Source organism: Mercenaria mercenaria, chromosome 2, assembly GCF_021730395.1.
Source record: "Mercenaria mercenaria strain notata chromosome 2, MADL_Memer_1, whole genome shotgun sequence".
NCBI classification, from domain to species: Eukaryota; Metazoa; Mollusca; class Bivalvia; order Venerida; family Veneridae; genus Mercenaria; species Mercenaria mercenaria.
Genome location: NC_069362.1, coordinates 94,582,499 through 94,600,388, shown reverse-complemented (window position 1 = coordinate 94,600,388; position 17,890 = coordinate 94,582,499). Strand labels below are relative to the sequence as shown.

At 33.4% G+C, this 17,890-nt stretch overlaps 1 protein-coding gene across 4 annotated transcripts in view; it reads left to right on the top strand.

Moving 5' to 3' along the window:
* The window catches only part of LOC123564616 (FMRFamide receptor-like), a 29,777-nt gene extending 24,332 nt beyond the window's left edge, over nt 1-5,445 (top strand). For 2 of the 4 annotated variants that reach the window (XM_045358330.2, XM_045358329.2), the window contains exon 2: nt 4,040-5,445. In XM_045358330.2, the coding sequence (XP_045214265.1) occupies nt 4,081-5,175 (1,095 nt within the window). In that variant the 5' untranslated portion in view covers nt 4,040-4,080 and the 3' untranslated portion in view covers nt 5,176-5,445. Of the gene's footprint in view, nt 1-615; nt 911-3,544; nt 3,679-4,039 lie in introns of those variants that run through there. The other 2 variants (XM_045358328.2, XM_045358331.2) reach the window with 2 other exon arrangements.
* The last annotated feature ends 12,445 nt before the right edge of the window (nt 5,446-17,890 follow it).

The window sequence follows — 17,890 nt, the reverse complement described above, 5'->3', positions numbered from 1 at the left end:
AATAATAATGTTGAACTATAGACATTTCAATAGCAGAAGGGCTATAGACTTAAATAAAGGGTCATGTAATAACAAAAAAAAATGTAATGATATATTTTATGATGATAATTAGCTAATTTAACAAAACTTCGGAAATTCTGAATTTTATTTAAAGTTGTTTGCTTTAAATTCTGATATTAAAGTTATTGCATTTACACTTGATATTAAGATTTTAATAAAAGAAAATCGATCAACATTGCATAAACGAAGAATAATTTTTATATTTAAATACACCTTATATATATATACTATGACCTGATACGGGTTGCCAAAGAGCTTGTCTTGTATGGTTATATTTCAAGCATTCTAAAAGACTTTTAATTCAAAAAAGAACTATTGTTTAGTATATTCTAATTAAAAATGTTCAAACCTTTCAAAATATACTATCAAAAGGTTTACAATAATGCTGTTTACTCCTGGCGTATAGAAATAATTCTAAATGTCAAGCGTCAATCATGTCGTTATATGTGTTTATCGTTTTCACAATACTGCTACATGAACTTATAATAATTGATGTCTAACACAGAAAATAACATAGGTATTGGTATATTATTTTACGCATGCAAGATAAGATGAAGAAACATAATATTGTTTTGTGTATCTTCCTTGCCATGATATTGAGAATGTTAGTATTGTAGTTGATATAAACTGAAGTGTGCACTCGTGTTAGATTGCCCATTAAAAAGAGCATCCGGATATTCGTAAGGGGGAGGGGAGTTGTGTTTCCTGTTAAAATTGTATTGGATGCAGTGTTGATTTTTATAGATGTTCTTCGAGGGATTTTGTGTTTGTTTGTGATGAAATGAATCTATTCTCATCAAAATTAAGATAGCCTAGGGATACTAGCCTTCATGAAATAATGAATAGAAGGGTAAGCTTGTTCTCTTGTATAGTATGGATAGTATTTGTAGATTAAGAATGTATCAAAGTATGATCACTTATACTGAAAATACTTTGGACAGCATTATTCTTTTTTTTTAGTGTTATGAAATGCCAAAATTGCATACCAAAATAGCTTTCGTAGCAATTTTTTTTGCATTAAACACATTTGTATAAAAGTTTTGAGACGCACCTACACTAAAGCTTAGTTTTAATTGTCGCTGCGTTTGTAGTTTTCTATGATCTTTCTTCATCCGCTTTGAATCGCTTAAATATCAATATTACTAAGCGATTTGAAATCCATATGCCATAATGTAGTAAACGTGTATGATGGATGCATATTTTAAATGACAATAAGTACAGTTATGTTTTCTTTCATTTCATTCAGACAGACTTATATAATTTATCGTACTAACTTTTGGATTTAATATCCCATCAAAAATGGTAAGACGAAAAAACGAAAAACTCGTTTTAGGAGTGGTAAACAACAGTTTTACAAAATGCATCACTGGAATACATTTCATTCACACATATCGACGATACCGAAAACTGAATACAAAAAACAAAAAAAAAAACACTTGCAACAAAAGGAGTGTCATGCGCAAACCCCATGTTCCTATCCCAAAGGTTAAGGTCACAGTTGGAGGTCAAAGGTCAAATTGAAGTTTTGTCCGGAGCATTTCTTCTTCATACATGATGGTATATACTTCATGCGCAAGAACAGGTCCCTAGGTCTAAGGTCAAGGTCACACTTAGAGGCCAACGGTGCTGGTGGGCTTGACATTCTGCCCGTAGGCATGCATAATGTATTTCTAGTATTTATATGGCTACTTATATTAATTATATCACAATAAGAAAGTCTATCTTATAAAGTAGGAAAATCATAAATCTTATATCGCCAGTGTTGACAACCATACTGTTACAGAAATGAGTTCCTCAAAGTACTGACGTATATGGTACACTTTTATGAAATAGTATTATTATGTAAACAAAGACCGAATCGACATAATGGATCCAGTGTTGTTATATTTTCTTGTCCTTTGGGATCATTGAGACCATGCAGTTGTTCATGGGTAATAGAGTTCCGCTTAAAGGTAAATGCCATAGTTGCATATATGTATATAGGGAAATATTTTTCTACAGGCAGAATTTCTTTAAGCATTGTGTACTGACTGAGAATCAAGTTTAAAACGTAAATATGTATAAAAAATCATAAGTACCCAGGCTTGATCTTAAATTATCTGCCCTTGAAAAGCAGAAAATACTAAAAAATCAAATTTTCAAGAGCAGATGGGTCAAGATCGAGACAAGAGAACTGCATTTTAATTTTTATTTCTGTTTCAGATCAGTATACAAAGTTTTAAAAATTCGGTCCATGGGAAAGACTAGGACTATCGTTTTGTCATGTTCGTAGTTAAGGACATTTACAACAGTCTCTATCTTGACATGGGGAAAAAGTTTCCTTACAGAAAGAATTTCTTCTTTAAACTCTTTTTACTGATAGAGAATCAAATCAAAAACAGAAATATGAAATAAAACAAACCATAGGCGCCCAGCTTTGGGCATGAATTATCTGCCCTTGAAAGTCGGAAAATACTGAGAAAAAAAAGCTACTTTCAAGGGCAGATAATTCAAGATCAAACCTGGGTACCTATGATTTTGTGATACATATTTCCGTTTTACTTGATTCTCAGTAAGTACACAAAGTTTAGAGAAATTCTGCCCGTAGGAAAATTTTTGATCTATATACATATAGGCAACTGTGGCATTTACCCATAAGCCGGTGCTACGGAGCGTGAGTGGTTTTGCACTTTCCACTACCTCTAATGAACAGACTCAATCAAACCGAGTCTGCTGTCGTTTTGCTTGGTTACATTCTCTGCTTCCAAAGGATCGATTGTCTTACAGATTTTAAAAATTAGTAAATAAAATCCGTGAAAAGATCCTATGGAAGCAAAGGATGAAAAAAAAATGATGAACGCATATTTAATATGATAATAATTACTTTTAAATGATCAATCGTGTGTTGTTTTATCAATATAATTGAGCCGTGCCATGAGAAAACCAACATAGTGGCTTTGAGACCAGCTTGGATCCAGACCAGCCTGCGCATCCGCGCAGTCTAGTCAGGATCCATGCTGTTCGCCAACAGTTTCTCTAATTCCAATAGGCTTTGAAAGCAAACAGCATAGATCCTGACCAGACTGCGCGGATGCGCAGGCTGGTCTGGATCCATTCTGGTCGCAAACGCACTATTTTGGTTTTCTCATGGCGCGGCTCATATCAATTCTATCTCCGTCATAACTTTTATTTATTAAGTAATGCAAGACATAAATCTCTTGTGTCATTAATGACGAACATGCTGTTATAGAAACGAATACTGCAACATGAAAAAAAAAGAATAATAACTTTTAAGAGAGAGTATGATATGAGTAACTTCAACAAATGTTGCAAGAATCAAATGCAATTTTCTTCTCATATTACATCGCACTTGATTAATGCATATTTGCGTGTCAAGTACTCTCGTACGATTGTTTGATACAGCTAACAATGTGAATTTTTCAATGCAATGCAATTCTATCACAATGTGCAACATTTTATTTCATACCGCTATTTGTTTACATTTCTGAATCAGCATTGACATTTTGTGTTTCGTAAAGACAAAATTAGAGTAGTTTGTTGTTGTTTACAGAACGCTGTTAGCATTTACTGAAAATATCAAAGGTTCATTGAGATTAACCAAGATAAAAATGAATATGTGTAAGTTTTGATAACTGTGCGCAAAATTTTAAAGAATTAAAGTTTACGATATTCTCGAAAATGATTGTATCCATTGCATTGCTTTCTTTATATCAGCATCTGTTTTCGGAATTAGGATAGCATACGAACTTTTTGACACAAATATTATGCACTCTGCGATGATGATTGTACTGCTTCTTTAGCTTTTAAATGGCATTGTTACTAAAGTGATTTTGTTGATATAACGGGAACATAAAGTCAAAAATTTATTCTCAAAAAAATTCCACTACTTTTTTATGACACATTCTCCAACATAAACTTTTTAAATACTGAATATTTTATCATGGATCCAACTTAATGTATGCTCTGTTTTTCACTTCAGGAGGTAAGTCGGATATATGGCGCATTGACCTGACACTAACAATGAAAGTAAAGGAACTGAACTTTAAGGTCAATCTGACCTACGGAGATGATAACATTCAAGATGATGGGTTCGAAAGTTTGTTACAGCTTATGTTTATATTCTGGGGCGTCATTATACCAATCATCGGCATTATTGGAATCGTAGGGAATATTTTGACTGGGATTGTTTTATTCCGACGAGAGATGAGATCTACAACAGTCTTTTTCTTGAGAACGTTACTAATAACGGATACTGGAATAATTGTTTGTGCAATCATGGGAGTATCAGTGATTTCCATTACACAGCTGGATTCTAAAGAATTGTTATTCAATGATGTGATTTACCCGCATATTTTTACACCAATAAATTACTTTGTTATGGCACTTCAGACGTTAAATGTTTGGACAACTGTTGCCGTGTCCGCGGAACGGTATATCGCAATTTGTTTTCCGTTCAAATCTATAAATCTATGTAACAGACGCAATGCTTATATTATAATTGGTGTCACAACACTGTTTTCGGCTGTTTATAACATTCCGAGATGTTTCGCTACAGGATTTACTACATGTGGTGACCGTTGTTACATGATCATAACTACAGATTTTGGCAAAACCAAATTTTATACAACTGTTTATAGCGAATGGCTGTACACAATTCTTATTTATGTTATTCCTCTTCTAATTTTAGGAGTTTTAAACACTCTGCTTATTACAGAATTGACGCGCATGCGTAGAAGAAGAAGCGTAACAAACAATAAAGAAAACACAGAGTTTAATTTAAGTATTGTCCTAGTGATAATTGTTGTGGTATTTATTATTTGTCAGACTCCAGGATTAGTGGCACAATTTCATTTTCTGGACGCAAACTTTTTAATGAAATGGACCTGTGTGAGTAATACGCTATTTGTGTTGAATTCGTCCGTGAATTTTGTTATTTATACTGCGGTTGGAAGAAAATTTAGAACACTTCTTTTGAAAATATTTAAAAAGTGTCTTTTTGGCACTGAGGATTCCTCGAATATAGATAGAGAACTAACTACATTAACAACAATAAAAGACACATATGGACCGCGCACAACAAGTGATGAACTAACTGCTTTAAATGACAGTGAATGATAGTTTTATACTGGGGTTTAAATGATAAGAAGAAAAAGTATTTTAATATTGTGTTTTTGTCGAAAATCTTCCCTCATTTATATGATACTAAATGTTATAATAACTTATTCAGACGTTTTTCTAGGACTATGATCCTTAAAAGCATTGTTTCTGGACACGCTGAATTTCGCTACAGTTTACTATGAGTATCATATTTTGCCCATTCCATTGGAAAACCTGTATTATTGACATTATTTAATTCTAAATAATAAATAATTTATAATACTTGAACAGCAATGCTTTTCAGTGTTTATGCAGAAACGAAAAGCTAGTATACCGTAATGTATTGATCCAACACGAAAGCAAACTGTAATACACTTTTTCCTGTTTAGGCTATTAAGGCATTGAGGTCTGAAACATTCAGATATCTTTAAGTCTTAACTATCCTCAAACTTAAGGTGTTTTAATGTTTATGTATAGTTCTTGAATAGTGAATCGCTGATTAAAGTTCTTGAATATTACACATTCTAGAATCTAGAACTTTTGCGTGTATAAATGTAAAAAAGGTGAAAAGCATGAATACAACATGCTAATAAAATAACTATGTTGATGATTGTAATATATCATTTTTATGCTCAGATATGGGACCATTACAAGCCCAAAACTAAACTATATGTGCATATTATTAATAAATGCAGTATTGACACATCTAAATATTCTGTGTGCAACAGGAACAGGAAAGGAGCAGATATGCAGCATGTTTGCAATGTTGTGCTTGATTTCTTTAGTGTGTGCGTGCGTGTGTCTTTTCGGTTCAGCGTCAGTTTCAACATTTTTTCAGCCGTGTTAACGAAAGTGTCTACTTGCAACATTGTGAACAATGCCCAAATTTATAGTACTGCCTCACTGGAATATCACTCTGTAGACACGTGTCAGAATAACCAACCCTGTCGCATTATACTGACTAACTAATCCTAAAACTATCCTCTTTATGCTTAGCACCAAGCGTTGAAGCTACCAGTAACATTGGTAACGTTATTTTGTTTGACGCAGACAGGTAGCGAACCAATGCCCCACCACACTCGACCCGAAACTAGGCTACCGAGGCGGTAATTACTTATTAGTTTTGAATAAATGCAACATTTGCAGTATATCATAAGTAAATGCTGCTAATGCATAGCAGCATAACGCGGCATGTTTTTAGTAAAAGCAGCATGAATGCAGCATTTATGCAATATATACTCCATTTTCAGCATAATTATTCATCATGCCAAAAAACTATTACAAAACTGCAGTGGATATAATCACAATGTTTGCAGCATGCATGCAATATCTGCTGCTTTGAATTATATTATGTAAGTCTGTAAGGGGCAACTGTCATTCTTAAATTATGCAGTTTTAAGCTTCAAGTGTTACAGAATCCGTGATACTGCTTGGCCGAGAGTCCATTTTAAACAATATAAATGTGTTTTATGTAAAGGAAGGCGTCGGGGTTCCGCTTCTGCAGCATGTGTCGGAAAATGGTTGTTCCAAGATGTACCATGATCTTTTGACTTCCTACGAGTCTTTCAATGCACATCCTAGCCTCGAAAGATGCAAAAAACCGCCAAGTTTGTCCAGCGCCGTGTGTAACGTAAGATATCTTATCAAATGCTGCTGACCACTTTAATTTAGCATCATTTTAGTTGTACTGAGAATTATCTACATCTTTTAAAACTTGCAACATTTCATATCCTGGTCGTAAACATTATCATCCAGAGCAAAGGAACAAATATACAATCTGGTCTAAATCCACAGGCAAACAGTCAATATCACTAAGTACATTGTAACTAACTACGTAACGTGCGCTTAAAACAATGACATTTACAAACTAATATGAAGATAGAAAAGATATTTTCACATACAATTCTTAGGCTTGCCTGAACAAAGCTGTGCTGAGAATAATGACATAAGATGAGAATAATGACATATATATAGTGTGCATTGTTTCTTAAGGGGTTGCAGGAATCAAAATTATTGTACCTGGTTGAATAAAGAACTATTGGTATATTCTGCGGCACGAAACCGCCTCGGTAGCCTAGTGGTAGAGCGTCCGCTTCGAGTGCGGGAGGTCGTGGGTTCGATCCCCGGCCGCGTCATACCAAAGACGTAAAAAATGGTACTAGTAGCTTCCTCGCTTGGCGCTCAGCATTAAGAGGATAGTGCTAGGACTGGTCAGCCCGGTGTCTGTATAATGTGACCGGGTGGGGTATCATACCACGTGTCTACGGCGTGATATTCCAGTGAGGCAGCACTATAAAGTTGGGCATTGTGCTCACTGCTACAAGTAGATACCGTCGTTTATATGACGGAAAGATTGTTGAAAAAGACGTTAAACCCGAACACACACACACACAAATGATGCGTTAAGTATGGAAGGGATGATTGATATTGTTTCTTCTACATATTGCTTTGAATAAATATTTTAAACTCTTCCGACATTAGGGCTTTTATAATTTATAGCAAAGGTCTACATGTATTGTGTAGTAATGATACCAAAAGACAAATATTCAATAAACAAACGTAATTTGCTTCCGTTTAAATACATATATTATTTTAGATAAATGCTTCAGAATTAAGGGAACACCTTCGCGACGATAGGAAATGATAAAAATGACAGTTAAATTCATTACAACATTGTTTTGAGCATAGAACTATTATATAAAATAATTACATAATTATCATTGAACAGAAATTTGACAAGTTGTAATAGACTTGTCTGGCTTTCTTAGGTGGGTGGGCCTTTGCGTGAACAAATAACAATACCTCCTTTTATCACACGTTTGACGTCGCTGGAGTGTAATAAAGCCATTACGTAAAAACAATAAAACACTAGTGTAATAAAGCTTTGACGTCGGTGTCGTTTATAGGAGACGTTAGTTAAATTGACTTGTTTATATAGTAAAAGAAGGTAGAATTGTTGATGTTTCGACAGCAAAATTAAATTATGATAAAAAGAATATTATATTTGTGACTTTCCACATTGAATTTATTCCACTCGTTGAATAAAATTGATAAAATGCTCGTACAAGTACCGCAAATAGTTTACAGACATTGCTTATGTGTTCGTACAATGATACACAGAGCGCAAAAAAGTGGCGTATGCCTAAACAAGAAAATAACGGGCAAAACTAATCAAACGGGATCTGAGGTTATGGAGCCTACATATCACAGAATCATGTAATTACGCTTGACTTACCCGTTAGCGTGTCTTATTTACGACGCGGACTGAGGACAACGGACTGCGGACATACATTTTCTTAATACTTATAGGTTTGCAAGAACGAAATCATTATGATGTAAATGTCTCTTTTATCCATAACAACTTTTGTTTCACTTTGAAAATCAGTGTTTATGGAATCATCTTTTACAAAACGTTTATGGTAATCCAGTACATACGTGTAAACTATACAGATTATGTTTAGTCCAATATTCGGACATTGTATTTTGTTAAGCCTATTTGTCTTTGACAAATATGTGTTTCCAAACTAGGCTTAATAATCGGTAATAATCTGTAAGATTGTAATTGCCGATGCTCGCCCGCTTATCTTAATAGGGAGATAATTTGATAAAAGATATTGTGTCTGAAATCATTCGTCCTCCACCTCTGTTTCATGTGGGTAAGTTGGAAGTTACTTGCGGAGAACAGGAACACTGGTTAGGTTAACTGCCCGCCGTTACATATCTGAAATACTGTTAAAAAACGGCGTTAAAACGAAAGCAAACAAATAAACAAATATACTTGCCTATAGCATGTTCTTAGAGAACTAATGTAACTATCCTATGGATCAGGAAATACGGCACCAAGTTGGAGGGGCCATCCTCACTTTTCCTTTGGTCGAGTAAGAACTCTACGACATACAAGAGATTTGGTCACTCTTCAGCTTGGATGATATACTGGCAAAAATAATTAAGGTGAGTACTTCGTTTTATATGTATATACGTACCATATATGGTACGTGTAGAAGTGCGTCTTCAAGGGACTCTAATAAAGTAAAAGACGTAAAAGAACTCTACCAGTACCTCAATGTATGTCCTGTCAGACTCTAGTGCTACCAAAGTACCCAGTTCGGAATGTGCCATGACTTGAACGTGAATTCATTGAACGGGCATATAGCTCGGGTATGGGGCTAGGAACAGTCAAGATTTTAAATTTCAACCTCAAAAATATCAGATTAGGTGACCAGGAAGAGTAAAGTAAATTTCGTACGGTATAATGTATAATGAATTTGTATCGTGTGAAATGATAAAAACGCAATACAACGCGCAATAATCTGATTCGGCGAATGGCATTTTGTACCGAGACGTATCAAAATCTTGCTTGTCATATCATAAATTCACTATATGTTTTGTGAAGAAAGTTTGTTTGTTTTGGATTTAACGCCGTTTTTCAACAGTATTTCAGTTATATAAAGGCGAGCAGTTAACCTAACCAGTGTTGCTGGATTCAGTACCAGTACAAACCTGTTCTCCGCAAGCAACTGCCAACTTCCCCACATCAGAGGTGGAGGACGAATGATTTAAGACATATTATTTCATATGGCCCGCCCGGGGATCGAATTCGCAACCCCGCGACCCGTAGATCTGCGCTCTCCACATTGATTCATTTTCGACATCTCATTCCTGTTTAAACGTCGAATACATAAAGACAGACAGAGATTTTGCACTTTAAGAACATTAACCCAGAGTTGCCTTTTAACAATGTCACTGTACTTTTGGAGAAATGTATGAGAGAATGACTTTTTGCAGTTCAGTTAAGTTACTATCAAGTAATAGAATGCCACTATCTCTTACAGACTTAAACATTGTTCCACATCAAAACCTTTTATAGCACAAAATACGAAACGAAACGAAACCAGCCTCAGACCAATCAAATAGTAAATAATGTTGAAACTGTCAGGAGTTTAATAGCAAAAATAGCACGCAATATATAAAAGGCATAAAAAAACCTGCAGTCTATCTGATGTTGCTGCACTGTAATGTAACAATATCACAAAGGGACAGAGTTCAACATTCAACGAACACATCTTCCCTTACAGCACTGTACAGAAAAGTGAGTATGTGTAAATTTTCACAAGTACACAGCGGCTGAGCACATGTACACAATAACGTAAACGAATTCAATATTAACATAGAAGTAAAAGACACAAACATAAAAAGGAAGAAACACGGTAGGACCTGCCTTTGGAAAAATCCACTGAGAAACGAGTATACTAGTACAAAACCTCACTCTTCTCTTGATTCCCAACAATGTGTTAATACTCGAAGCTAGGTGAATCCCTTGCACTTTTTACAGTAACCACAGGAACGCTAAACGCTCAAGTAAAGGCATATAAATGAAATCCAAGGAACCGTAAATGTCTACACTCAGTGACTTTGAAGAAGCCGGAGCACAAAAGCAAACATCACCAGGGACAGGACGAATCCAGACAGGGAACAAATGTCAAACATGTTTGTCTCTTTAGATTTAAGTCTTAATTGACATGTGGTCCCCCATGTATTCCGTTATCGCACGATCAAAGAAGAAAGCTTAGTTATCAGGCGAAAAATAGCTGAACACTTACCATAGTGTGTCTCAAATCAATATGGTCTTAGCCCCTTGCAATAAAATATTTTTAATTTAATAAGTGAATAGTCGAAAATGGCTATGTCCGAGATTTTTTGAAAACAGTGCATTACACAAATTCAGTCTTGATTTTCCAGTTCTTAAATACAAAATGTCTCACACTCAGCAGTTTCTAATGCTTCACTCTTAAAGTTATATAAAGTAAATTTTTGCAGAACATAAGAAACCAGTTAACCTCTGCAGCTGTAAATTTATTTCTACGGTGATTCATTGGTTGACATAATTATCAGAGAGCAACAGATTCCTACATAAATATCACAGCGTGTCATTTGTGGGTTAAGATATGCATTTGACATAACCAGGACATCTATATGTATAATATATTATTAGCTGATTCCTATCTGACGATTTATTGATGTCGATCAAGAATTTCTCATTTAATGTATTTCTCATTATACTGTATTCCTTCTTTAACCTCTAAAATCATGCCACGCGACAACTTTTTTTTTAGGGTAGGTAGGTCGGATTTTTTTTTTTTTTTTTTTGGAATTTTTGGTTTAAGGGAGACTTTCCAGAAAATATTTGTGTCAAAAATGAATACAGATAAGGGGGTTATGCCTTTAGAGCATATTAAAGAGAATTCCGAAAATTTTTTTCCTTTCATAGATTTTTTTAAATTCATATATATGATAGGAAAATGTGTACTGAAAACAATGAACAAATAAAAGTAATAGGTCACCAGGCTTGTTTTTGTGAAAAATTGCTTTGAACACACCCACTGTTGCTGAAACTGCCAGCGATGTTTGAACATTTTCATAATTTTCTGCATTTTTTATAAATACCAACCAAAATTTACATCCAGGCAGCACAATACGGTTTTTTTTCTTATTACAGATTTTATCATATACTTACTTGATATCATAGTCATATTTGTAATACTCTATCCTTACAATGATGGGAACAAATGAAAAAAAAATTGTTTCATATTTACTTTTGTGAACTTTTTTCAATGAAAAATTACCATAGTGAAGAATATTTTTTTAAATTTTGAAAAAACTCTTTCATAGAATTTTTTACTTCGTATTGTGAGCATAAAAATGGCTAAAAATGTATGGGCCACCAGGCTAAATTTTATGTTAAGACCGCTAGAATACAAACACCTGTTCGGACGGAAATGGCGCGAACCTGCCCAAATTGATTACCTGTATGTCTGCTAAAAGTTTAAAAAAAGTTTTAAAAATTCTTAATTCTTTCTATAATTGCATACTAAATAATCTGAAAGGTGATATTGTCTTATCAGTACTTAGTCAATTATCTTACATTATATGAACAACACTGTCTTTATACTAAAATGCGATGTGAAAACACAACCACAAAAAATAGCAAGATACCTGTCAGGCATGATACTTGTCAATACAACATAAACAAGTATCAACATTTGATTACTGATATAACTTATCAAAATGTTATTTCATTCAAGATTCCTCATATTTAAGATTGTCTGTAACATGTTTCAACAAATGTTGACTTCAGTTCAGTTTTCCATAGAAAGTGTCGGCTGCGCAGAAAGATGCGCATTAAAAACTATAGGAATTCCCTTTAAGTAAATTGATTCTTAACATCACTGAGCATGTTTAAAGCATAGAAAGTGCAGTTTTGCAATTTTTTGTTAAAAAGTTGAAAAAAAGTATTCTCCAAGGCCATAAAAACATTTAGGGTCGGGCCAAAAATTTAGGGTAGGTCGGGATACCGGAAACAAACAATTCTTTACGTCTTATACATGTTTACTTTAGTACAAACAACGACATTTTGATTGACTTTGCATTGCAATGTTTATATTTTTAATGTTTTTTTTTTCAGTACAATGCAATGCAAATAATGTTTTGGCTTTCAAACTAACTGTTTGGCAGTTTTACATTTATAGAAAAAGGGTAAAAATCAGACAGTGTTTTTATTTTGTATGACAAGTAGATTAGGAAGTCACTGTTGTATGATAAATCCAACATTTTAAGATATGGCAGCGTTTAACATAAATGTCCATATTTCTTGTACAGTTATTGTTAAGTTAATAAGTTCTTTAAGGAACAACTTCTTGTATTTTATAGCTAATATCTTCGAGCTACATAAACGTGGTTGGTCTGAATTTAACGTAATAGATTTAAGCATATTTGACATGCTTTTGAAATATATCACATTAGCATATCCTAATCAAGGCAGTTTAGATACATGTTCAAACAAAAAAAAGCAATTGATTACCAAGCTAAAATTCTGGTACATAATTACGTTTATAGATATCACAAAGCTGATCAGTATTTTATTCATTGCTATAATAGATATCTTAACCTTCATGGCTGTAATGACCAGGATAATTTCTGTAACTCTCTTTGAAGGAATCAGTCGCCACTGTTTTGTATAAGTAGTCATTTGTTTTGTCTGGTTATTGACAATGTTGCTTGAGAATAGTAGTATTGTTAGTACTACAAGGTATGGGCCTGTTTAGCATGTCATATATTAAACAAATACATTGTATAAAGTAGTGATGTAAAATAAATTGTTGTTGAATTGTTTTAAATGTTTTGATACGTTTAATAAAATGACGATAACCTTTCGCGAAAAATACTGGAAAGTCACTTATACTGAATACATCCATATACTAACTTTTGTTTGACAATTTATAAAACACGTCCATAAAGCCACACACTCTTTGATGGAAATGTATACATTGGCTCAACGACCGTCTATACAGATACAAAATTGAAAGGCGAAAACACAGTATACCTGCCAATAACATGATTAAGGCTGATGAACACTTTTGCTTATCATCTTTTTGAGTATAGCCTAAATGTTATTTCCCCTTGAAACTTACACCGACCACATAAACATTTAATAAAATATGTGATAAATATAAACAAATACATAATAATCATAAACTGCAGATTGTAAAATGCTAGAGATATTGTAAATATAGAAACATTACTGTTTATTTTATGATGTTCGTATCCGATCGCGCTAAGATAAAGATGATTGTTTATGTCAAGAAATCTGTATCTAAATAATGACTAACTGAACATCTATCAATCTGTCCACATTTTATTGTGTTTTTCTATTCCAAATTAAGATCTAAAATGTGTTAAAGCTGATATCACTGGTAGGTAATATAACGGAGAATTCATATCTGTTTATATATGAGCATCACATAAAACGTTTTATGTGTTGTGAATTATTTGATTAGTAACTCTGAAATGGAACACACGTTTCTAATAACATTTATATTGCAGTTATCAAAATTTAACCAAGGAACGCATGTTTATCATGCACGCTGCTGTACTTGTCTAAAATATAAAAACTAATTTATTTACTTCAAGTTGATATTCTAGCAGCAGTATGACGATACCATAAGTATTAGGTTTATTCACATTTTATAATTGCATTTATAGCCAGGAAACATTACAGTACGATGAATGCATAATGAACCAAACAGTATAAATATAAATTATCATTTCGTTTGAAATATCTACAGACAGCGCATACATAAGGAATACACAAGCCGTTTGAACTAATTATCCAATCTCACATTTAAACAGTCTTCTGATACGTCCGTTGCTAGATACGTTAATCTTGTCTTAAACAATGTTGACCAAAAACAGTTCTTATCTTTGTTCTGTATTTCTTTGGAAATGATGCAAGTACCGTCACTCTAAAGATTTTTCTGCTATATTAAAAAACGAAAAATGAACTGCTCCATGTAATAGCGCAAACATTCAAATTCATCAGAAAGTGTTTGGTAGCATAGAACAAAACCAGTCAAAATTAAAACTGAATAGCTTTGAGGTTGATTGGATATGCTCAAAAGATATAGTCGTGTTGAGACACCATTATGTTACTGCTACTGTATATTTTAGAATTAAGGAGTCCTCGCAGTGATATATTAAAGCTATGCTTAAGTTGGTGTTGCACATTGTACCACTCGCGAATCGATTCTGATATATTACTCTGTTCTGTGCTGGTGTTTGTACCTTTTTTAACAAATTTGATGTCCCTTGTTATCTTTTGTCACATTTAAAGGTCCTGTTCATACTGATGTAATTAACTAGTGAACCGGCAGGACATGATTGTCCACTCTGATGTATAATGGCCACAAGGTACGCAAAACAATATGATTCAAACTAACAACAACTTCTGCTGACTGGATGTAGCTGTACGTGTTACCTTGGTGATATTTATAACGTGGAACACAATATAGTCAAACTAAACATTGCAATGTAAATTGTTAAATCTGGTTTTTGTTATTTGTGCAGTCTATAATCATTAGAGGTGAGTTTTAGAGATTTTACGAATCAAAGCTTAAAATGATTGTTGTATACTGTCTTATGTTGGGCAGGTATTTTACTGTTACTACTAGAACTACCACAAATTATGATATATTATGTTGATAAAAGAGACAATAATGATAAGAGGTTAATATACTGCTATTACAGTGTTATAACTGCCTGAGGGTCATTATGAAACTAGCTATGCCATTACGGCTAGAAGACACAAACCAGCCGTTTATTGACCTTTTTGTTATATACTTTCGCCTCATATTTATCTTGGTGTTTTCATTTTACTTTTTTTTTTCACAAATATTTAGGCATCATTTGTATTGCTTTTTTCATCAGTGCCGCCATTATTTTAGAATCGATCTGAAAATGATTCAGCACCCTTTCATTCGCCATAATGACGTTGCTTTATAACCTCAACGTCAGAACGTACTGACGTTCCGGTTACCCGAAGCTGTTCTGTTTTGGGCGCTTGTGACACACTGCGCCATCATGGATCCGTCGTTTTTAACGGCTCTTATGTTACTATTTATGGTAAGGTATATAATAAAATATGATAATAATATTACTAATGTTAATAGTTTTCATTTGTTTTCGTTTTGCATTGTATGTATGGACCAAAATGATTATTTTGAAGATGTTTGGTATGTCATTTTATATATTAATTTAACGGACTAAAGGAAATTGTCTTCATTTTCTAAAATATTGCTTGCCACTTATTTTTCAAGCTACATTTTCTTAAATCGGGTAACCATTTACGTGGTATGTATGTGGTACGCCAATAATGTCAAATTATAAATGTAACATCATTCAGTTGTTTGGTAGACATAATGTGTTGGTCATCGTTTGAAATTCAGAGACATGAGATAACATTTCATGTTTTGAATAAAAAATCAAGGAAAGACAATTGCTATGGTCTATAAAGTTTAAGAGACAATGTTCTGAATAAAACATTTTATTAATGGTACAAGAGGTTTAAAAGTGTGGAGGATAAAAGCTTCTTGATATGGTTCAGTGCACCACAGTTCAGTGTCCCATTTCAACAATACGACAAGAATATGAACAGTATTCATTTGGCCGTAGGGAGGTTTAGAAGCACTTGTAGGCACGAATTGTACTGGTTAACAGTGTATGACATGGCAGCGTCAAATGACATTGAGCCGCTTGAGAGGTAGTGACGTTGCCTTAGAAACGATTAATGAAATACGTATAATTATGTCCAATGTTCTAAAATCTTTAATTTCGGTATAGAAATCTAGATTTTCTTATCTATCATATGGTCATATTTTAGCAAAATAGAACTAGAAATAAAGATATTAGAGAAATTTTCCGGGTATTTTCGTTCCTGCTTTTATTCTTAAATAATAATGTCAAGCATTGCATAATCTAAATGAAACATTGCCAATTTATTAAGCATTTTAAAGATGGCTAAAGCTGAATTAAATACCTGCGTTCATATCAAAATAGTATCAATGGGAACGTGATAAGTTATCTTATTAAATGTATTATTTGTCATTTATTGTTTTATTTACTGCACTTCGCTTGCAATTTTATAGTTAGAACAGGTGAAAGCTATAAATCAGAGAGTGAACGGAATCATGCAAGATACGAGCGGAAGTAATTTTGTAAGTGTATCTTCATACGATATTTATTACGCATTAAATGTATAATATAAATATGTGCATGGTGTACCCGCGTGTAAGTTAAATTGATCAAACATAAAAATCTGTTTAGAATTTAAATTCAAACTGGAAAAGTCGATCATGTTGAGAGAGAAAAAGAAACTTTCCTTTGGTTTTGGACGGACAGAATTGTAAGGACTTTAAAAAGAATAGTCAGGTAATTATTCAAGAAGTTGATCCATGGTAAGTTTATGCTATTCAATGGTAAAAAATATAGCCTGTCTTATCTGATAAAACTAAACTTTGCCACCGTGGTCGGCAGATGGCTATATGTGAACTCGCGAACACATGTGACAAATCGTCCAATTAGGAATCTGAGTATCAAACTCAAATAACCTTACATTCTCTCGGGACGTTTAAAAGGACAATAGGAAAACAGACCTTTTATAACAACATTCAGGTTTGATATAAACTTGGCAAACATAGGTTACATAAACACAATCATCGTAAGATTAAAACATAATCATTTTTCTTAGAATGCCAATAGACTTCTTAGTTTCTGTCCAGTATTTACTTGCATATCCCTTTTTTGTAACATATTTCTGCCAAAGGTAGATAGCCAGGTAGCTATCGCGAAACTTGTTATCTTAATAAAGCGAAATTTTCTGAAAAGATTATCGCAATAGTCGTAATTTCTCTGGAAATATTATTGTTATAATTTACATTAGTATCTCGATATTTTTTTTTGTCGATACTTTCAGCAAATATTTTGATATTTCGAACCGTTCTGAAATCTTTATCTCAATAGCCTAAAGTTTCATAGAAACAAAAAGCATATCTTCAATGAAAGCAATAATTTATTGCGGTAATGTTTTCAGAAAAGTACTTTTCTGGAAAGTTTACAATATTATCGTGATAGCTACCAAGTGGAAGTCTCAAGCACTAACGCGAAAATTTGCGCTAAGCCTAAAATATAATATTTCAGGAAACAAATACAATACCTAGAGAATATTATGTTTTGCTGAAATGTTTTCAAAAATGCACAACTTTAGTTTACAATATTATCATGACAGCTACCTAGCTATCTCGTAGCAGAAATATGCCACCATACCCTTTAGATAGACACGATAATATTATAAAACAATAATTTGACAAGAAAAACCGGTACGGATGGCTTTATTTCTTGCATG